General features: G+C 32.1%; 2 protein-coding genes across 2 annotated transcripts; one reads left to right on the forward strand and one right to left on the reverse strand.

Moving 5' to 3' along the window:
- Window positions 1-1,671: 1,671 nt before the first annotated feature.
- On the reverse strand, window positions 1,672-8,413 carry LOC126684424 (ubiquitin carboxyl-terminal hydrolase 16). Its single transcript, XM_050379481.2, has 11 exons — window positions 7,657-8,413; window positions 5,500-6,904; window positions 5,329-5,417; window positions 4,814-4,899; window positions 4,541-4,703; window positions 4,343-4,463; window positions 4,043-4,200; window positions 3,610-3,694; window positions 3,313-3,525; window positions 2,633-2,694; window positions 1,672-2,552 (listed from the first exon to the last, which is right to left on the reverse strand). Exons 1-11 carry the CDS (start codon window positions 7,956-7,958, stop codon window positions 1,949-1,951), a joined length of 3,288 nt encoding a protein of 1,095 aa, XP_050235438.1. The 5' UTR covers window positions 7,959-8,413; the 3' UTR covers window positions 1,672-1,948.
- Window positions 8,414-15,531: 7,118 nt separating this feature from the next.
- On the forward strand, window positions 15,532-20,414 carry LOC126665742 (universal stress protein PHOS34). Its single transcript, XM_050358634.2, has 5 exons — window positions 15,532-15,920; window positions 16,006-16,115; window positions 16,217-16,335; window positions 18,483-18,581; window positions 20,203-20,414. The coding sequence occupies exons 1-4, from the start codon at window positions 15,704-15,706 to the stop codon at window positions 18,574-18,576; spliced, it is 540 nt and encodes a 179-aa protein (XP_050214591.1). The 5' UTR covers window positions 15,532-15,703; the 3' UTR covers window positions 18,577-18,581; window positions 20,203-20,414.
- The last annotated feature ends 3,093 nt before the right edge of the window (window positions 20,415-23,507 follow it).

A 23,507-nucleotide genomic window follows, 5' to 3' on the forward strand; every position in this document is an offset into this window, starting at 1 on the left:
TTAAAAGAAATTTTAACCGCCAATAGTTTATTTTTTCTTTTTTCTCCGGTTGCTGTCAATAGTTTGATTTTGTTGTTGGCGATAGTATATCTCTTTTTTCTATTTCGCTTTAATTCTATATAATAATAAATAGCCAATTCTTTTTTATTTATATTCTTGATGAATTAATATTTATCGTCGAAGATAGATTGATTACCTTTCAACAATTAAGACGGAACCGTTTATGCGCTATATTAGTTTTTTTATTATTGTTTTCTATTGTTTTTTTTCTTTCTATATGAAAGATTTGTTGTTCTTTCTTTATGAAAAGTTTGTTGTCCTTTTTTTAAAAAATTGGTCGGGCGGTGGTGATAGGATGTTATGGTTGCAGTTTCAGCTAGCGGACGTTGAAAAAGTTTGATCGAGAATTACACTTAATTGACGAAGCAGTTAGAAATTTAGTTTTTATTTTTTTTAAATAGATCTGCGAATCACATAAGGCGAGTTAGCGTATTAGTCTATTACATATCAGGTCATCAGATTTAATTTTCGGATTACCTGAATTTCTACAAATGTAACTGTTTCGAATTTTATTTAAAGAAATTTAATGCATTAAAAGAAAGTTCAGGCACATGATAATCATATGATAATTGTTTTTAATCCAATAAAATTTTAATTTTAAGATCATCGATTGAAATCTCTTTTTAACCTCATAAATTTATGACTTAAATTATAAAAAAATTCACTAGTGTGGAAAAAATTTATCAATATATATTTAGATTTCAAGCAATTTGTGCTATTGTTGAGCGGTTAAAGCATGTATTTTTCATCCTATAGAACCTATATAAACACATCAAACATGGATCAATACTTCATATTTTCTCAATTCAAAAATGAAAATAATTTAAGAACAAATTTTAAAAATAAAAAATTTCAATAAATTAAAATAATCGTTCATAAGATAATTAAGATTCATCCAATCTAAATTAAGAGAATTAGTTGACAATATACAAACTACAAGAAAACATAAGGAAGTGAAAACAAAAAACGCATATTCATGAAACTTTCTTGAATTTTCATTTTCATTTTGTAAGAAGTTTTTCTCCTTGTGTTTTATGTGCTACAAAAGTAAAAACTCGAGCTGATAATCATATGTAATGAATAATAATCATTGCATTCTCTCACTTTTTCTCTCTTTGTAGATTAAAACAAACCAATTAAAAATTAGATTTATTCTTCAACTCTCTTGAATTTGTCTTGATACCATAATTCATATTGTGTCTCCAATATCAGGTTGTCCTATTCAAAAACTAAATGAATAAATATGAGTATTTGTGGGTCCATTTCTCTAAGCTAAGCTTTTGGAGGTGGTTGTTCAACCAGTCTTCCTGGCTATTATCTTCTTTTTTAATCTTATTTCATCGTTGAAGGGGGGAAAAACTTGTAAGAGGAAGAACCCATGAATCTAGCATAATATTACTGTTCAACGCTTATATCATTCGCTTTAGAATATTCATTTCCTTCAAATTTTATTTTGAAAAGAAACAAATGTCATGACTATGCATAGAGGTACCACCACTATGAATATGATTAGGCTATGGATATCAGAAAATGTACCAGAACCTCAAACCCCAAATTGATTAGATCCTTGGAAATTTAAGCTGCAAATTATAGAAATATATCATAGAAATATAAAGAAAGATTTAACTTGCCATATAATATAAACTTGCTTATGATATAAACAATTGTTGGCTGGGGGACTCTGATTCCATGCAGCTATACACTCCTACTCTAAGATTGAACGGGAAAAAGGGACCAAAATGGGGGGAGTACATGGCCACGTCATTTCTTTAAACAAAAGCCAGCTACAACAATAGAGTCTAAATTACATACACTACACCCCCTCTGTTTCCCTACTCTTATTTACGCTTCCGACTTAATTTACCCCGACATGAAAAATAATCATTTCTTAATCTATCCGTTCACTCACTGATCTTCTATATGATGCACCGGATTTTACAGTGTTAACGCCTACTTTTCCCAAGTTAGCCTCCCTACAACTACTGCTACTTTCTAATTTTCTACATTCTTTACTCGTCTCACATTGCCAAAAACCGGGTACCCTATCCATGGAACCATCTGGTGAATTCCTCGTGTACAGAGGAGAAGAGGAGGAAGATGAACAAGTGTCGGAATCCGACGCGCTCCTCCAAGTGTTCCAAGTACCAAAAATATAATCAGAAAGATCCTCAGTACTAGTAGAATCTCGGGTGCTCTCAGTACTGCAAGAGCCTTCGTCAGAGTTGCTGCTTGTAAATGAAAAACTGTCACTGGATGAGTCCTCTTCTAAAATCCTCTGAAGCCGGTGGAACTTCAGAAAGAAAGATTCGACACTATCCGTATTATCTGGAGGGATCGAATTGGGAGTGAATTGGACAGCACTTGGGTGAGCGAATGAGGATTTTAAATTGGATGCAGTATTCTTTGTACTGCTTCTTGAAGGATTGAGTTTCATTTTTGGATCGGAAGATGCTATTCTGTTCCTTAACAATCTGGGAGCCCTTGGTGAGCACCTGCAATAAAATTAATTAGTTAACACCAGGCATTAGTACACTTTAATCCAAAAATTAAAGCTCGATCCTGAGATGCAGACCTTGCATAAAGAAGCATGTAGGCCCCTTTTGTCAAGACCCTTTCGAGATCCACAGCCGTTACCTGCTCAACAAAAGCCAACACGATAAACATAAGGATTACAGCAATCAACCTCATGGCCAGAGTGCACAAACATGTGAACAAGCAAATCAAAGAGTGAAATCTATTTATCATATATTAAACTGTAGAGAACAGAAGTTGCACAAACAGCAAACTTTCATGTCTGGAATGCCATGAACTAGTTTTTCTACACATCTGTAACTTCAAGAATACGGAAAAATAACTTAAATAGGTGGACGAGGCCCCCAAGGGTATGGAATGTTCAATTTCCCTTGAGGAAAAATGTGATTCCATTGCATAGATTTCGGAGCAGCTTCACATAAAAAACCATGTATCTTCAGAAAAATAGTTTTATCCCTCCTGTGAAGAGGGATAAAAACTACCGACTAAGACGTTATACAAACACAAGCATAAAATTCGCTAGAAAGTTCTCTTAATTCACATCAAGGACCAACTAATATGCAGATACAGATTCTTAACAATGCCAACATGAGATATCAGGCAAAAGAATATGGTAAGCAGCATTACTACAGCCAAAATTTAGCAAAGTAAAAGGAGTAAATTATAAAGAGAACGTATAGCTTGTTTCCATGATGAGTTATTTCATGACTATGGACATACCGTGCTGTCATCAATCTTGAACCACTTGTTCTGGACATTTTTTACATAGCACACATAGTGCCCAGAAAATGAAGCATTCATGATATCCAAATGAACAACCACTCCATAAAGTCTATAAATAGGCGATTTATCACTTGTGCCACTCATATAGGGTGCTAGATTCAGGATCTCTGGGAATAGGATAGCCTTGTTGAGCTTCCCAAATTTTCCTGACTGCAAAGTTAGGCATGGGAACACAATAAGCATCTGAAAAGGACAAGAGGAGAAAAATCAACTTTGATAGGAGAAAGAACTAACCTGAAAGCGCTTCAATGCAATTGTAAGAACATTTGGAGCCTCCAGAATTGTCAACTTTTTCTTGGCCTTCTCATAAGAGTTGCATCTAAATATATTAACAATGATGAGTTAAGCAAGTCAAAATCATAGAATTCTAGCAAAAAGGACTGCCAGAGTATGAAGAAGAATATGTTAAGACAGGCGTGATTTTGCTGCAGAAATTCTGTAAATTTAACTTGTAAAGGAAAAATCTTAGTCAAGGAAAAAAACACTGATCCGCCACCACCAGCCACAGCTACCCTAGACCTTATTTTCCCGAGAGAAAAAGTAACCCTTTTCAAAAAAAATTATGTTAGAATCAACAAATAAATCAACTCAATGCCATCTTCCTAGAAATATAGAAACAAAAAAGTTATTACAAGAATAAGTTTCAGCAGAGAGTCATAAAACCAACCTGCCACATTGGTATTTGTTGTCTCCATCAAGAATCTCAGTACTTGTGAACCTTTTAAGCGCGTCCTCAAGCTTTCCTATATCCCCTTCTATCTCCACAGTGAGATCCATCATTCTTTCATGCCGCTCTGACTTCCAATGGCACTTCATGCACTTAATCTATTTTCATATTTATTTCATAAATTAAGATTACATCACAGAATTTCTCTGTAAGAGCAGCGCAACAATTCATAGGGGTAAACATTTTACAGCAAAAAGAAGAGCGCAGTTTCTTAAGATCAAGTCTCCAAAACGCTTTTACCTTTGAGCGAAGGTAGCCTCCAAAAGTAAGACCTATGAGAGTGGTTTCCTCTTCAGAGGAACCCGATCCATTGACCCCAGTTTCTTTAAGGCAAACTGATTGCATTTTATCAATAGCATACCTGTAAACATATTTAAGTTGTTATACTGAAAGCAAGACTGCATTCTTCTACAGGCTATAAGGTTATAGCCAGCTCACCTTAAGAATTCATGTGCATCTTCTTCTCTCCCAGTACCCAATTGACTTCCAATGCTTTGTAGCTGGGATAATATTCCAATAGGAGAAAGTGGAGTTTTTCCTTCCTTTGCTTTCAACATTAAACTTTCAAACTCACAAGTGAAGCACCATTCCTTACTCACACCTGATATGGAAAAAAAATAACGACCTTATTTGATCGTATTCAATAATTATACAAAGAACTAAATAAAAGCACCATAGCTTTTAGTTATACGACTATGATAAGAGACATACACTCTTTGGAATGGAATCCTTGGACAAAATACGAAGTCAAAGGAGGTGTAAATGCCAAACATTGAAGGGCAACATTTGCATAACAGCTGCAAAATAGAATAGAGTACATGTTATCAACAGCTTGAAAAAAAATCATAAATACTAAAATTTTGCAAGACAACAAAATATTGGCCACCATAAAACCTAAGAAAATAGAACAGAGAAAATAGTGGCTCAGACTTCTTGCAAACAAATAAGGATGCAGCCACTGAATGGATGATAGAGAAGAAGGCATGTATTTATGAGCAATGCTTCTGGCCTAGAACTAGAAGTCTGTCAAGACATCATAGGAGAGAAAGCAGTAAATAGAACAGATTTTACACAGTAGGCAAGATAGCTTTTGATAATGACCCAAACTGTAGCTTCTGCAGTGCTTAAAAAATGGAGAAAACTGCCAAACATTTACTTTAAATGAAAATCACAGCTTCAAATGAAGTCAATTTTGTCTTTTACTAAAAAAAACGTGCTCAACATACCTGTTTCCACAGTTGATAAGGCCGCAGGGTCTCATTTCTACCTTGTTTGAAGTATATAGCTTTACAAATAGATCATACATAAAAATCCCCTGAAAAAGTAAAACTTGAGTCACTCTTATCGATCACATTGACAAAGTTACAGATGCAAAGACTAAAGACATACAAGCATACCTTATCGCTGTATTTTCCACATTTAGGTCCTCTAAATTGATCAACAACTTTCCGCACTGATGTTTTTAATCCATTAATAGAACTTGGAGAACTGATTGTTTGGGAGGAAATCATGGAATTAGCTTCGGCATTATCAACTTTTCCAGATTTCGTGCTTGCAGCTGAAAGTCCATTTGCATTAGAAGCCAGATAAATTTGTGAAGTATTTGATGATACTCCGGACTTAGATAGGTATGATGAGCTAACAGTGTTGTTGGCACTAGTAATTGATTTGTTGGAGCTTGAGGATTGAGACCTAAGATCGCCCAAATCCAGGGTACTTAAATCAACTATATATAATTCACTTTTATCACTCGCAGATCTACGAGCATATGAAGTTGATGATGAGATGGATTTAAGCTCAGTGGCTTGATCACGGCTGGATTCATTATCCACATGTGCATACTTTTGACAACTGGCGGATGTGGAACTCCTAATGCTCGGAGAATCATTACTAGGATTTTTTGACAAAGCTGCTGCATTGACAGAGTTATCAACGCCTGAAGAAGCTGGAAGTGCATCGTCTGGTATAATGCCTTTCATCCCTGAGCTTTTTGTATCTAATGAAGGAGCATTACTTCCCGATAGATCAAATTTAAAATGTAGGAATGACTCAGAACCAGATAACTTGTTTTTACAAGGTCCATTGGAATTGGATAGATCTGGATCACACTGGATATTGCTGGACACAACAGAGTCAAGACTCCTGTTCCAAAAGCCAGAAGCTCCTTGACCAGGAGTAATAATTGAAGCCCCAGGAATTGCACTGCTCCTCTGAACCAAAGTGCTAGAAGATACCCTTAGACTCTCCTCATCGCCGCAATGAGTTTTGTCCGGCTTTGACTTACTCAAATGTATAGAACTATCTACATTATCAACCAAGCTAGCAAACTTTGGTGACACCGGCTTGCTTTGGTCCACCTTGTTCAATGCAGGCTCAAGCATATCGGAGGCATCAGAATAAATTTGTCCATCTGATCCCTCAAATTCATTTGAGCTTATACTCTCGGTAACAGAGAGATCGTCAGATGATTCACCACCACTGTGAGAAGTAGAGAAGCCAGAAAATGAAGTGCTTGTTGAGTCAGATACGGAAGATGCATCTGCAACAGAATCAACTTTGATACCATCATCTTCTGCAAGTGAAACTCTACAAGTACTGCTGCTATTAAATAATACAGGGCCATTAGAGAAGATTTCAGTAGGTGAAGTTCCATATCTATCATGGTCATTATTGTGCTCCTCTTGTTTGGCCACCTTCTGAGAAAAATCGCCTCCATTATCATTTCCGTCGTGAGTAGCACTAGCAGATCGGCATTCTTCTTTATGACCTTGTCGCCAGTGGATAATTTGACACTTACCAGAACTGGAAAAAAAATATAGCATCAACATACAACCGAAGCAAGCCAAATTACAGCCAAAAAAATAGGTGTAAAAAATACCAAAAGGTCACATTACGAGGAAAGAAAAACATTTTCTTATCAGTGACCGATTTACAGGTAAGACTGCATAATTTTTTTAATAACATCAGCAGTTTGTATTACACCATTACCACACCACTTGACAACTAGATATAGTAGATAAAGAGAAACGGACCATTATAGTAATTGAAAAACAATCATTGCAACTTAATCCACACATCAGGCTGCCTCGTTTATTTAGAGAAACAAATTTCCTCAAATACAGAAAGATTCAACAGTAATCACTCTTCAAAATGCTGTTCTGCTTAACAGCCTAAAACTTTTCATCAAGGAGAAATTGTAATGTAGGATAAAATAGGTTCCACATCTCACATGAAGCAGATACTAGCCCACTTACATATACCATTGGATGAGTACACACTAATTCAGAACTAGCTTCAAAAGACATTTATTAGATAGCACTAATGGATTTCTTCAAAGATAAATCACATATTTCAGTTCCCCGATTCAGTAACTTTACTCTTCTCTTGTTAAAATAAAGTGAATACGAAGAAATCCAATTCTTATAATAAATTATTGTTAATTTTTTACAATAATCTCAAAACCCAAAATGGGAATCATAATCATCTAACTAGAAATCCACAACCAAATGAAATAATCACTAGAAGTTTTTAAAACAATAGGGAAATAAACATACCAATATCTAACAGCTTTACACCGAGCACACCGTGTAGTAGTAGGAGAATAACAAACAACACACTGATGATTATAATTATTCCTTGAAGCAGAAACGGCGACGTACGACGATACCAACTGAGTAGCTTCCAGCTCAGCCCTAGCCGTCTCTTCAGAAGCTAAAATCAACAACCGCTTGATCTCCTCATTCCTCGCAATGGAACGCCGCCATTTCCAGCGAATTATAAAACCGAACACCGGAAAAACAAGTGACACCACCACAAGGACCAGGCTCGAAAACCCTAGATCCCCTGTTACTTGCATTTATATAACCTCCTAACAAAAACCTTAATAGAAAAACTGCAAGCGACTCACATCCAATTAAATTAGTTATAATCTCACCTCTACACATATGTCAGGGCAAGTATTCCGGTCGCCGTCGGTTTGGCTTGTATCAAGATCGAAAAATAATTAAGGGAAAAAAGCTAAGAATACCGGCGGTAATTTTGAGGACGGCAATAATTGATGAAACGAAATGTCGTTTTGTGGATATTAGCCGCGTAATAATTACAAGCTCGTCGATTTGTAGAGAGAGATCGAGATTTTAGGGCTCTGTTAATTTAGAGAGGGAAAAGAAAAACAAAAGAGAGAGAAAATAAATCAGAGGAGGGACAATTTGGATTCGGAAAATATAAAAATTGAGGTTCTTTAATTTGTGAATTAATTTTTAATTCGACAAATTTTATGGTCGAGGGAAAGGAATTTTGTTTTTGCAGTATCGGGAAGCGTGAATTCTTTGCTTATCAAATATTCGGTCCGGTTCGGCTGCCCATAATTGTTTTATCTTTGGCAACGGTCTGACTGGACCAAACGGTTCAGTCAGTACCTATTTTTATCTTTTCTTTATTTAAGTTTTTTTTTTTTATAATGACTATTTTTATGTTTTGTAATAGTAGTTGGTAATAAAAGTAATAATTGGTTTGAATTTGATTCTTTGAAAGGTACTACCAAACTTGGATGGTTTGCTTGGTGGTGGTGTCATGTGAAGGTCACGTGTCTTGGTGGGTGCTTTGGGAAGAGAGCAAAGTTTTGGCTTTTGATCTGATATCCAACGGCTAATATTCATTTGATTTGATTGGTTTGGCCATGGAAATTAAGGGCAATTTTGGAGAAAAAATGTCATTTAATTTCCAACGGCTAATATTCAATTGATTTGATTGGTTTAGCCATGGAAATTAATGGCAATTTTGGAGAAAAAAAATGTTATTTTGATATCCGAAGGCTAATATTATGTGTTTTGGTTGGTTTGGCCGGGAAATTAAGACAATTTTAAAGATAACAAGGTTTTAAAATTTGTTTAATTGTTTTATTTTTCTTAAATTTGTTTCAAATATAACTTTTGAAAAATATTTGTTTATCTTATTTTGCAAAATATAATTTTGAAAAGTATTTTGTGTTGGAAAATTTTATTCTATAATAATACTTCAGTTTTAATAATAACAAATATTTTATCAATGTAAAAATATAAATATAAGAGAAAAATTACTACGAGGCCCCTCACATTTGAAATAATTCACACTTTAATCTCTCCTGTTTGAAAATTAAACTATATGATCCATCTCAAAATTCACCTTAAATTTTTATACACAAATTTGTCTCCAATCTGAATTGATGTCTTTCGCCACTTTAAAATCGGTAGCTTCTCTATCTACAAATGTCAAATAGTTCCGCCTTTCAAATTGCAAAATTCTCCAAATAATAAGTTTACCATAATAATCATAATCCAAAAAAATCAAAGCAAAAAAATCAAATTGGCTCCAATACCAATTGTTTTAACATTGACACCACTTGTTGTCACTGGTTAATCGAAACCATTAAGTAGGTGATTTGATCAAATAAACAACAATATAATAAAATAAATAAATAACACAAGATATTTGCATGGTTCAACAGTTACACTAACATCCACGGGCAAAAAAATCGCTGAAAAGTTACCAAATAGAAAAAATTTCTAGTAAATATACACTTAAAATAAATTTATATAAAGTGTTTAATTATCTGTAAGAAATAATCCAAAAGAATTAAAATTAATTTATATTTTTGCATTAAACATACTTATTTTTTTATCACATTAATGTATGATCTATATTATGTGTTTGTTTGTTTTTAGCTCTAATTTTAAAAGATGAATAAGATTGGATATTTGCAAAGAATAAATTCTCTTTATAACATTAAGAACATTAATTTTAATTGGATTATATTTCATAATTGTCTAATGATAATAGAATCATCATTCGCTTGAATGCTCCAATAAATTTTCTTCAACATTTGCCTTCTTAAAAAGTACTAGTAGCTATAAGAGTCTTGTTTCTATTTTTTTATTTTTGACCTGAACGACTTTCATTGTTTAATAATAGCAAGAAGATTTGATGGGATTTGATGTTCCCTTTGTGGATCTTTTATTGCGGTGCAGATTTGAATCGTTTATGATGGAATTTTTATTTTTAGGTTTTCAATTGAATTCATTCAAATATATAATCCAGTTGAACAATTCAGATTGAAACTGTCAGAGCTGTGGATTTTGATAAAGTGCACTTTGAATCTAATGCCCAATTGACGAAATCCAGATCAGTTGCGTCCAGAAGACATTGTGATGCTCTATCAACAATTTGCAATTTTCGATTTCATATTGCTATCATCGGGAATTCTTATCTTATTGATTTGCGCAAGAGGGATGCAGCTTTTATTATTTATTTGTCTTTTAATGTATTCGCAAAAAGCTATATGCTTGAATTGTAATACATTTTCTAGTGCTGCAATAAAATCCTACATTGCTTCTCAAAAAAAAATAATAGCAAGAAGATCATTTTTAAAAACAATTAAATTAATTTGGTGTTGGTCGGTAATTATTTAAGTTTGAGATTTGATTATAGGAATGGGACTTTAAATGTTAAACATCGAATGAGATTTGAGATATGAGGGTCCAGTGGACGACTCAAAGGGTCAAATTGGAAGATAAAAAAGTTTGCAAGGCATTGACGCTTAACTTGTTTGAAGGGTCCACAACTGTACCTGAGTACGTATAAAATTGCAGCTCTGCCATTAGTCTAAACTCACATTATTACTCTATCTGCTTGCTTACGTGGCTATAACGAGGATGTTTCTCCCTCGTAATCATGGCTGTTTCGTTTTTAAACAGGTAATCATGCTTTTTTCTTCTTCAAACTTTACTCAAGTATCCTTATGGTATATTAAATCCAATTAGTCAGTATAACTGATTTATCATAATTAAATTCTTTAATTATTATATTTAAATTTATTAATTTAATTTGGTTATAATTAACAACTTTAAGAAATTAAATTAATCGATAGTTAATTTTAATTATTATTTTATATTTTTATCAATTTAACCGAATTAACCTACTAATTAGTCGGTTCGTTTTTACATTTTAGTTAAAATAAATAATTTAACTGATCCGATTCAAAATACAGAATAATTCAGTTTTGATTAAGTTAATTAATTTTTAATCGAATCAAATGTTGTTCATCCTCTCTAAGCATGCAAATTTCAAAAAGCAAAAAATCCCTTTTACCTAATGTAAAATCCATTTTTGTTCACACACCTACCTTGTAATATAAATATAGCCATATAGGAATTAATTTAGTGTTCAAATATCACAGTTAATTGGTTTACCATAATCAAAATGGTAATTTTTTGTTGAAATATATTTTTTACACACAAATAATAATTATTTACATTAATATCTTTTTATATAAACAGTTTCCAAATAGAATAAGTGCTAGGTGCACAAAATTATAATGTTACAGTCTCACATTTTTTAACAATCATTTTATAAAAAGAGATTTTTTGTACTGTAAGTGATTCTTAAACCACTCATAGCTAGTAGAATAATTGTAATTGAGCATAAATGTAATGATTCTTAAACTTTCAGGAAATCTAATAGTTATGAGTTGAGTGCTAATTAGTGCAATAATGAGAAATTATACATTTGCATTCTGTTTTGGAATTCAAATTACAATCATTTTCTTATTTTTTTTCTTGTTTCATTATTATTGGTGGACTAGTGGTATAAGATCAGCAATTACAAATTTATGCACTACGTTCTTTCTTTTTTTCCAACTTAGGATTTCTTCATTAATCATGATAAGTAGTCAAATAATATGAAGGGTTACATGCATATTGAATCATAAATTTTAGTATATCTATATTATATCATAATATATATTATTTCGACATTTACATTATTATTTTTTATCGGAATGTTATCAAGTACTTCGAATTTTTAAAAAATTACATCGCATTTAATATTAGCAAAGTTTAATTTTTGTGTTGTAATTATAAATTATATTAAAATTTATAATTTATTTTGCAATTAACCATAAAACAAATTAAGTTTACAAGTAATACACATAGTCACATACCTAGTTTTATTATAGATTCAACTAATAAATAATATTAATTCAAATAAATATAGTAAAAGAAAATGTTTTTCTCTTTCTGAAAATAATAGAATAACCACCCAATATATATTAGTCTAGTGAGAAAAACTCCAACAACAATTTTATCTTTTGGATTGATAAATTTTAAATGATCAAATCTTTAAATTCTACACATTCTATGAATTTGCCAAAATTCATCATTTTATAGGATAAAAGATTGTGGCTATCTATAAATTTTTTCATATAAATTTTCACCTCCTATACGAAAAAGTTGAACTCAGTTATTTTTAAAGAAAGCCATCATCCAAAAATACACTACTTTTTTAATTTTTCGCTTATGGTCAAATTTTCAAAATCATTAATTTTAGCCAATTTTTAAATTTGAAATTTTAATTGTAACTATTTGTTCAAATTATAATGGAAAAAAAATTAAATATGTCCTTCATATTAATTCAATTTGCTTTTTTACCATTAAAAAATCCAAACATGAATGACATATTTGAACCTTTTTCCTCCAATTTAAACAAATAATTTCAATTAAAAATGAAGATTAAAAAATGTGTTAAAATTGACGATTTTAAAAGTTTGAGTCATAAACAAAAAAATTCAAAAGGATAGATCATTTTTCAATGATTAAACCTTTAAAGAATGATGAATTGTTTTAAAATTTTATTATTTCAAAAATATTTTCAAGAATTTATAGATTTCATGTCAATTTAAAAAATAATATATATAAAGTCATAGTTTCACATTCAATGGACTAAAATTCAGAATTTTAATAAAGTCCATAAAATTTATGATTTTTCAATCTAAACGTGTCTTCATTTCACATATGCGTTATCAAGGCAAGTAGTGAGCGACTACTTTTTTATCCATTAAATGATTATTTTCACTTAATTTTTATAATTTTTTGATATTATTTATTTATTAATTATTTTGTTGTGTTGTTTTTTCAATTATCATGTGTTCATCTCTCATCTTTATTCGTTTATTTTATGATTCCATTGCTATTTATATCGATTGTTAATCCAAATTTGAGTTGAAAATCAATCAAAAAAAGGAAAACAACAACTTCAACATGAATGATATAGTGGGTAACTTAATATGCAATCTGTAGATGTAAAAAGCAAGAAAATTTTAATCTCATCAATTAGGTGAAATGTTAGGTTGGTCATTATTCAAAAGTGTGCCATTCTTTTTTTCTATTTTCAGAAGCTATGGCCAATCCATCCATCTATGGAATTTTCAGGTCCTACACCACAAGTTATGTTACCCAATTCTAGGTAAAACAAGCAATTTTTCTCTACTTCGCATATTCGTTTGCTTTTCTTCATTTTGCAATCTTCCAAGCTAAACCAAACAATAAAAAGTTTTATCTTTTTGGACGTGTAGTAAAATTTAGAAGGTTCGGTCTGCTTCATTATGAAGCTAAAGTATAATTTTTAAAAAATTGGTCAAATAATAAACAATTAGGTCCATAGAAATTAAACCCCTCGGTCCATTTGCATGCTTTACAACAATAAGTTTATCTCTAACTCTAAATCAGGATGGTGAGTTTATCACTAAATTAGGATTGGAAGTGATGAATTTATAACATGATTGTGATGTCTTTTTTTTTGTCGGAGTAATTGATATTGATATTCTATTATGAGATCCCTAAGCTAGATGGGCAATTTTAGATTTACAAACCACCTAACTCGTCGTTCCATTTCTCATTTTTCATGACATGGGATCATACCACTTACAGTGAGAAACATGTTGAAAACCAGAGTAACTTATGAACAAATTACTACTACTTCACAGGATGACTATAACTAAATAATAAGAAGGACCTCAGTCATCAAGTAAAGAATAATATCATTTTAAATACTAAAAACTAAACACAGCATTAATGTTATTATTTGCCTTCTTCCTTATAAAAGAATCCAATTTAATTTACCATTAGAGTAATTTTCGAGAAACACACACCATTTTTTTTAGTTTATTTTCACTGTACAAAAGTTCGCCTTTAGGAACAACGCTTGAAATTTTAACTATAATACTAATAAATAGCGTTGAAAGTGATGCCTTCTGCTCTGTTTTTAGGACAGACACTAAAACCTAGAGAAAGAAAGCTATATTTGGTGTTTTTCTATCCAGTCGTTTTTTTTTAACAAAGTGCTCCTTCATGAAAATTTGTGTGTTTTGATCATTTTTTACGGTTTTATCCAGTTTTTACGGTGTAAAATTGGTTATGGTGTGTTCATTCAGTTGATGTTTTATGTTTTTTATGTATTCGATCAAGATTTATTCATTACATCCGATTACCTATTTCGATTCTTAATGAATCCTGGTTCTTGGTATGTTTCTTGGTTCGTTCAAGTATTTTTTGTGGTGGTTTGGTTGTCGGTTGCATATTTTGTTGTTTTACGATTTTTTGCGATGATTCAAACTTCTTTATTGGCGTTTTCTTGAAAAATCAAAGGGTTTATATAGTTTTAATGCAATTCTCTATTTAATCTTTTCATATTTGTGAGACGATATGTGATCAAGTTAGCATAGGCGTCTTGTTCTATGTCAGGTTATCGGAGTTGCCTGGGTCTTATGATTGTAACTGCTACGGTTTTGAGCTAATATGAACCTCTATATTAATTTCAAAAAAATAGTGTTGAATATGTATATATTATCAAAGTGAAATATCACTGTAGAAGACCAAAATTACCCAACCTCAACAATATTTTAAACAGGTTTTAAAATATTAGAAATATCCATTAAAATTTTAAAATATATACAACATACTAAACATTTTGCTATTCATTATGTAAATAAATTTAACTTTATTCATTTAATTAAATTTTGACTCGTGGTGAACAATATGAAATAAGAGGCCATCTAAACAATTTAAATTGGTTTGTAAAATTTACTATTTTTATTAAATTTCCTGGGTAATATTCAATTGACCATGAACTATTATTACGTGAATAGATTCAATAACTTATAAAAAATGAAAAATTGATAAGAGAAATTATAAAATATTTCATGTGATTTCTTTTTATATAATAAAAACAGAAAAAACCAAGAAACCTATAAAAAGAAACACTCATCTTAAAAATATCCTATAATCTCATTTTTTGTATATTTATCTAAAAATAAAAATATTTATACTTTTTGCGCTTTTATATTTAGAAATGCATCCTAAATTTTAAATACATCGGAGATACATTTTTAATACAAAAGTATCAAATAAAATACTGTGGATACAAAATAAAAACGCTGAAAATACAAAATAAACATTTTTGTGATTATATTTTTTGACCGGTTTAAGTTATTTTTAGTAAAATAAAAACAGAACAATGTAACAACTAACAACAAAACGGGCCTGGTATTGAAGGCCATAGAACTTAAAAATGGCACGCCCAGCCCACAATTTGGTAAAACAAAGGGCTCAAACAGTCAGCCCTCAAGCAGAACCAGTCCCGGCGGGCTCGATAAGCTGTTAAGTTTCCCTTCGTTTTCCGGTCTGGAATTTGCTTTTGATGGTGTACAGTTCCGTCAGTTAAAACCTCGCTTATATCTCGAATAATCCAGAAGTCAACACCCGAGCTCACTCAGGAATCAATTACTCAATCATGACTGCAAACCTCGGTACCGTGATCGTGGCCGTCGACGGCAGCGAAGAGTGCATGTACGCCTTGAGATGGGCGCTCGACAATCTCAAGCTTCGATCTCCTGCTCCCGACTCTACTGAAACCTCTTCCGGTGGTTCTTTCATCATCCTCCACGTTCAGTCGCCACCGAACATTGCTGCTGGTCTCAATCCTCGCGCTATCCCCTTCGGTGGACCTAGTTAAGTTTTTTTTCTTACCTTAGTTAAAACTTAAATTACTCGATTTTTTTTTTCAAACTTCTGATTTTATATCTAATTATCCAGCTGATGTAGAAGTGCCTGCGATTACTGCGGCGATCGAGACGCACCAGAAGCGCATTACAAAAGCCGTTTTAGATCATGCGTTAGACATTTGCCGCCAAAAAGATGTTAAGGTTTTTATAAATTTTATAATTGTTGAGTTTAATAAATTAATTGATATTATCATAGTTACAATAATAATGATAACAATAATAATAAAATTTTAATTTTATAGGCGAATGTTAAAACAGAGGTGGTAATTGGGGAGCCGAAAGAGAAAATATGTGAAGTTGTAGAGAATACGGATGCCGATTTGCTTGTTATGGGATGTCGTGATTTTGGCCCTATTAAAAGGTAAATCTTATCTTCATAGTTTTGTTAACATTTGAAAAAATTATACAACATGACTGTTGCGCCATGTTATTTGTGCAACAAACCGATAACGCCGCGTTAACCATGTGAAATTTTAAATGATGGAAATATTAAATAATTAAAAGATTTCATATCGCAAATGCTTATTGGCTTGTTGTAAATATGATATGACACGGTCAATGTATGGGATAAACACTCTAATATTTGATAACTGTTAAGATCTTGTTTATTTATTTTTGACATGCTAATTTACTATGCTCGAATAAGAGTTTTTTTTTTTCAAATTCATTTGTAATTTTTTTGTGAATTTATAGTGCATGTAACTTGTAAGCAGCTGATTTGTGAAGTTTCCAAAGGCAAATTAAATTTTAAGCCATCTGTATTGCATTCTATGTTAATCTTAACTTTTGTTTTAAATATGGATATGTAATTCTCATATTTGGAGAGCCTACATGCCTTGTTTGGAACTTAAGTTAAGATATACTCTCCTTCCATCTTAAACATAAAATTATTAAAATATCCTTAGAGTATTATTATATCAATATTAATTGATTTCTAATTTCAATGTATAACCTTTATGCATTTGAAATTGTAGCCAATATATATGTAGCGACTTTGGTTTTTATAAATCATTAATTTATAACGATTTACTTCAAAAATTTGAAAGGGCTATTTAGGAATGTCATCATAAATTAATTATAATTAACTAACTCCTTAATTCTTGTGAAAGTGTAATTTTTTCTATCTTTACATGACAGAGGAAGTAACTTGAATTTGATACTTGCCTTTCTTAGACTTTCCAAACATGGAAATATACATAAAACTTAACGGAAAACATGATGAACTTGAGTGTGTATAGTTAAAATCCTTTGAATTATTTCTTGCATGTGAAGTATCCTAAACTAACATTTTAAGTCTTGGAAAGTCGTGGAAATAGTTTGATGAATTGTTTTAGTTGCTTTGGTAATCTAAATGCCTTAAGATAAATTTGACTTATATTTTTGCAGAGTATATATGCTGTTATGTTATATTGTCATTTAATATAACCATGACTGGTATCCTTGTGTAATAAGCATCCTTCTTGATGTGATGGGAGTTGTTAGTTTCTGAGTCTATCTGCTTTTGCTTTTATCTAAAGTTGATGAACTTCGTTCACTTGGATGTTTTCATAAAAATGTGATTCCTTTATCATGTGTTTCCCATCTTAGTCCAAATAATGGCTACAAGGTTGGAAGTGGAGTTGGAATTAAATCAATATTGGGTAGTTTCAATGTTTTAGAGGACTGTCTGTTTTCATTGTGTAGCTTTCTTGCATGCTTTCTAGTAATAGAATTGTTTTTGCAACTTGTGAAGTTTTCCATTTGTGCTTACTCTGTCTAAAAGTCTTCTTTACTAGTTTGTTTCTTTACAATGTTTTTTTTATATCTCTTTCCACCTTTAAAATGTTCTATAAAATTATTTATTTTCTTTCCATTTTTTTAATTTCAGAAATCCTCATATTTGAAATTATGTTCCTTGCATTGATTTGGTTCTCTTGCTGTTTAATTTGGTTGCACAGAATAAAATACTAGATAAAAAAAAAATTAAGGTATGCTGAGTTTGACATATTCATCCATTTTAGTCTAAAATTCTTGTTTATATTTCTATTAGATATTATTTGGGTGCAACAATTTGCATCATCATCGTATTGATCAAGTGTTTTGGCTATTTCAATATAAGATTAATTTCATTTAAGCAAGCCAATTAGGAGGAATACCTATCTCATTGCAAACAAGTGTACTAGCCATAGAACTTAAAATTTAATTTCATATTTAGCACCAAAAAGAGGTGGCAAGGTACATGTTACAAGCCTACAATATTGTCTTAACCTTTAATGTTGTGTTACATCAGATTGTTTTTGGGCTCTGTGTTTGTTTTATGTCCTAAGTGGCTAAGTCTGTGTTACTTTGGATGGTTTCAAATTTCTTGGCCTATTATTGTCGATTTTCATCCTTTGACGTTTGATGTACTTTTGGCAGCTAAAGTTTTTATGTTATCCATGTGATGTTATTAATTGGAGATAAAGAACGATTGACACCTGAATTGTTTTCTTCAGTTGCTAACTATGATGAAATACATCACTTTTACAGAATGTTTCTGGGAAGTGTAAGCAACTATTGCACCAACCATGCACAATGTCCGGTCATTATTGTCAAGGGCAAGGATGCTTCAGCATCAACTTAAAAGAGGTATGCTTAAACGTGCTCAATCTGCACCATCAAACACTCATTTATCCATCTTTTTTTTTGTTGCTATTCTTTTATAAAGCTTTGCAGTTGTGATGATGTTTTTAATATTTTTGTTCATATTTCTGATTTGCAATAGATTTATCAAATTTTAGTTAATCCGTTTGGCAATATGCTTTTGCATTATTGAGGTTGACTAGTTGCTTAGATAACTAACGAACTATTTCCAGAATATATATGCCTCTAAAAATTGTTTTGCAACTAAAAGTAAATATTGGGCTGTCACTTATTTGAGCTGCAGTACAGTATGAAAAACCATTCAGTTAACTTGATATTGGTTTGTTTTAATGAGATTTCTTGGTAAAATAGATTGATGAAAATATTCCTCCCAGATACAAGGGACCCTAACAGTACGCAACAGGTAACATCAGGACTGAGCAGTGATGGAGTCGGAATTACTATATCAGAAGGCCAAATAGCAATATGCATTATAGGGGGAGGCCCGCTCATGCCCCCTAACTCCGTCATTGGGACTGAGTAAAGGGTTGGATCAGTTAGGAACCAACTGATTTAACCAAAATCAAATCTCTCTTTATCCAAACCGATCGAATTCGTAGTTTTAACCGGAAACGGTTTAACTGAATTTTCCAAAATCTTAAAAATGTAAAATTGAACCGATTGAATTAGTCGGTTAATTTGGTTAAACCGATAAAAATATAAAATTTTGATTAATTCAGTTAACAGAAGTTTTAAAACCCTTAACCGTAACTTTATTGAAAAAATTATTAACCGAACTGATAAATTAACCAAATTAATTAATACTTTTAAACAAACTTAACCGAAATAGTTCGGTAAGTCTGGTTAATTTGGTTTAACCGAAGTTTTGCTCACCCCTTGTAACTTATGGCGTGTTACGCCATCCATTATAAGATTATTTTTTTCTCCAAAATTACTCAAGAAACTCTCTGAACAGATAGAAAATATTTGGAAAACCAAAAAACAGTCAAAATGGTTAACCTTGGAAAAGTTGTGAATGAAGGGATTCCTGTTATATGAAAGCTTAAGAAAATGGAGAAATTTGTAAGTATAATATAGGGATTTCTGGAGAGAAATGAATTCTTGCACAAGGGATAGATATTTCACTTTAGTTGTCAAAAACTGAATTATTAATTTCATTTTCAGATGAGCAGTTCTGTAAAATTTGCATGTGTAAGTACTAGGATAGGTTTCTGTTTCACATTTAACAGGGATTAATGTTCTAGGTTTCGGATGTGACTGGGAGGGTTATACAAGACACCCAGCAGTAAGTTGTTCTGCTCTAATCACCTATCCCTCAAACACTGCTGCACAAGCGAACCATTTAAGGACGAACCGTCTAACTTATTGATTGCTTTGTGTTTGTCTTGTATGTTTTTATAAATACATGTAGAACTAACTGTAATGGTTTTTATGTTAAACTAGCATTTCCATCAACCTTCAAACCCAATTCGTCTTATGTTTCAAGTTTATATTTTTCTCATCTCTGAAAATGGAATGTGCTACATATAATAGTAGCTTTATCTTTCACAACATATCTTATGTAGTAACTTAGTTTTTACTATTTTTTTTTCTTCCTTAAATTCAGATCAAAGCATATGCTGTATATGCAATGTGCTTCTGGGATGGTCGATTGAATTCAAAAGCATGCTGTAGATATGGAGTGTGTTGTATTGTATACAGAAGCCTGCGTAAGGAATGCCTGAGGTTGAAATTGTTGTTCTGTTGCTCATATGTCTGTATCTTAATTGTTGTTGTACACTTGCATTAATTAATATATTCATTTATTTACTCTGGGAATGGATTTTTTTGTCTTGAAAATATATTGTTATGGGGTGTAACTTGTCGGAACTATCTTGCGAACTGTGTTGAACCAAAGGGTGTATTACTGTATTGTGTTATTTACGGTGCGTATACGTCTGGGGTTTTCGAAACAATGAGCTTAAGTGTATGATTTGAACTTGCTTGCATCGATGGAGATGGTGAACAGGTTTTATGTTGCTATTCAAAAAATTGTAATGCAAGTGGGGATAGGCGAACTTGCTGGCGAAGTTGTGATATGCTTAGAGTGAGACAAATGCGTGAAGCAATTGCATATGAGCGTCACATGAAATTTGTAATTTGCTTAAAATAATGAGGAATTTTTGTTGAGATGAAGAATCCCAAGACTAATTTCCTCTTAAACTGCTGGAATACAGATGGGCAACGTTGTGCTGCTTTTAGGAAGCTGACAATGTTGCCTAAAGTGAGTCTACTAATCAGACAGTAGGATCCTTGAATTCATAGCGGATTTCATGTGAATTGTACTATGATCAATTTTTTTTTTAATTTCAAAATGCTAAAATTTTCGTTCATAATAATAGGGAGGGAAAAGGGTAATTCATGCCCCTAAGGTTTAGGGTCTGGATTAAGTAAGCCTTCAACGTTCGGAAAGGTTCACCCATACTCCCAACGTTTGCAAAAATAAATAATTAGGCCTCTTGGTTTAATGCCATTTCATTGCTCCTAACACTCCATTAGTGTGATCCTACGTGGTATAGATAAAAGGATCATTGATGCCTCTAAGGTTTGGGTCCGGGATCAAATGAGCCCTCAACGTTTGAAAAAGGTTCACTTATGCCCCTAACGTTTGAAAAGGTTCATTTATGCCTTCAACGTTTGAAAAAAAAATGAACAGTTAGGCCCCTAATTTAACAATGTGTCATGACTTACCAAACTCTACTAGTGTGATCCTCCGTGGCTAATTTTTAGTGTTTTTCATTAATCGAACCATAGACAACCGACGTCGAACATTTAATTGGTAATAATTGTCCGCTATCATTGAAGACTATTAAATATGGGAAAAGGGTCATTTATGCCCTTATGGTTCGACTTAAGGATCAAGTGACCCCTTAACGTCTATAAAGGTTCAAATATGCATCTAACGTCTTAAAAAATGAACATTCAGATCCTCCGATGTTGACAACCAGACCCCCAACGTTTCATTTATAAGTTAAAATAGGGGCCTAATTGTTCACTTTGTAAGACGTTAGGGACATATTTGAACCTTTTTTGACGTTAAGAGCTCATTTGATCCTGTAGACAAACCATAAGAGTATAAATGACCCTTTTCCCATTAAATATAATTAATAATGAAACGTAAATTATAAAAAAAATCAGTTTATTCATCTTCTTCATGTATTTCGATTCGACAATTACATTTCTCCAAAAATTAGAAACACAACAATTATATAAAAAATTAACTAAAAGAATAAAAATTGTATTCCTTTTTATTTGGTGTTCCATTTCATGCACTACCTCCTTCTACCTCACTAAACATTTTTTTTTCTCTGTCTCTGGCATTGCAAGTTTCATCAAACAAGATGTCAATTAATGAAGAGAATTTCTTATTCGATTGTTGGAGAAGGATAGTCTATCGGTTTAGTTCGGTCTTGTAATAAAATGTTTTGCAACGACGGACTATTGTTGCTGAGAGAAAGACCGTCACCGTAGAGAAAATTTGACGGTAAAAATTAGCCACTTAGGATCACACTAACGGAGTCTTGAAAGTAATCAGACGGTGTTAAACTGGGGGTCTAACCGTTCACTTTTCAAACTTTAGGGATATAAGTGAACCTTTTCAAACGTTGGGGCATAAGTGAGCCTTTTTCAAAAATTAAGGGCTCATTTGATCTCAGGTCCAAATCTTAGGGTATAATGATCATTTTATCTTTGCCACGTATGATCACATTAACGGAGTCTTAGAAGTAATGAAACGACGTTAAACCGAGGGGCCTGATTGTCCATTTTTACAAACGTTGGGGGGCATGGGTGAAACTTTCCGAACGTTGAGCGCTTACTTGATCCATACCCCAAACTTTAGGGGCATGAATTTCTCTAATAAGAATTACATAAATGAACGGTTCTTCAACAAATTGAAAAAACTATTATAAAATTAGAGAGCTGCAAATACAGTTATCAATCAGGGTTTTTCAAACTATCAAATGGTAAGCTAATATATTTATGGTTCAAGTATTGAATATCAAGATCAACAATTAAATTATGACTTTCTCTCTCTTTAGTATATCTCTCCAAAACTTCCCAGCCACTGAGCCACACTCTTTCAAATCTGCCACAACTTGATTTTTAAGGATTAGGATTCTCTCATGTTCATTTGAACATGAGAGGTCATGTTCATTAAATTTACACCATTTATTACAAAATGAATGGTGTAATAATTAATCGGCTTAATCACCAAAAATACCCCCACCTTTTATCCCCTTTTCAGTTGCACCATGACGTTGCAATTTTGTCAGTTGCACCCTAATTTGCACATTTGGATTTCAATTTCACCCTCAAAATCAAATTGGACTCTTTTTCAATAGGGAAAAATTCATAAAACCCCTTATAAAGTACCCGTTTGAACTCCTTTTCACACAAAAAGTTAAAAATGGATGACTTATTTTAACTTTTTCTAAATAAAGAAGAGATCAATTTAGTACTTGAGGGTGGAATTGAAAACCAAAGGTGTCAATTAGGGTGCAACTGACAAAATTGCAACGTCAGGGTGCATTTAAAAAGGGGCTAAAAGGTGAGAGTTTTTTCTGGTGATTAAGCCTAATTAATCTATACCATCATAAAATGAATGGTGTAAATTAGTGAACATGACCTATCATATTCAAATGAACATGAGGGAAGGGGATGATGGTTTTCAATTTTTTATCCGAAAACTACAATTTTTTTATCTGTATGTATATTTATTTATTTATTTATTTTAAAGAATAATTCATTAAAGTATATTTAGAATGAATCAAGTCAAAAATGAAACAAACTTTTGTATTCTCTGCATTTTGCACCTGTAAATTATATTTTTGAATTTAACTTTCCTATTTCGCTTCGATTCAAGTTAAATCA

This window comes from Mercurialis annua, linkage group LG1-X (genome assembly GCF_937616625.2).
Source record: "Mercurialis annua linkage group LG1-X, ddMerAnnu1.2, whole genome shotgun sequence".
Lineage (NCBI taxonomy): Eukaryota > Viridiplantae > Streptophyta > Magnoliopsida > Malpighiales > Euphorbiaceae > Mercurialis > Mercurialis annua.

Excerpts from the sequence above, each read along its gene's own strand:
- LOC126684424 (XM_050379481.2), bottom strand. The coding sequence starts at position 7,958 with ATGCAAGTAACAGGGGATCTAGGGTTTTCGAGCCTGGTCCTTGTGGTG. Across the intron at positions 5,418-5,499 it reads GTGGAAAATACAGCGATAAG|GGGATTTTTATGTATGATCT; the intron begins GTATGCTTGTAT and ends TTACTTTTTCAG. Across the intron at positions 4,900-5,328 it reads CTTATCAACTGTGGAAACAG|CTGTTATGCAAATGTTGCCC; the intron begins GTATGTTGAGCA and ends TCTATTTTGCAG.
- LOC126665742 (XM_050358634.2), top strand. The coding sequence starts at position 15,704 with ATGACTGCAAACCTCGGTACCGTGATCGTGGCCGTCGACGGCAGCGAA. Across the intron at positions 16,116-16,216 it reads GCCGCCAAAAAGATGTTAAG|GCGAATGTTAAAACAGAGGT; the intron begins GTTTTTATAAAT and ends TTAATTTTATAG. Across the intron at positions 16,336-18,482 it reads GATTTTGGCCCTATTAAAAG|AATGTTTCTGGGAAGTGTAA; the intron begins GTAAATCTTATC and ends TCACTTTTACAG.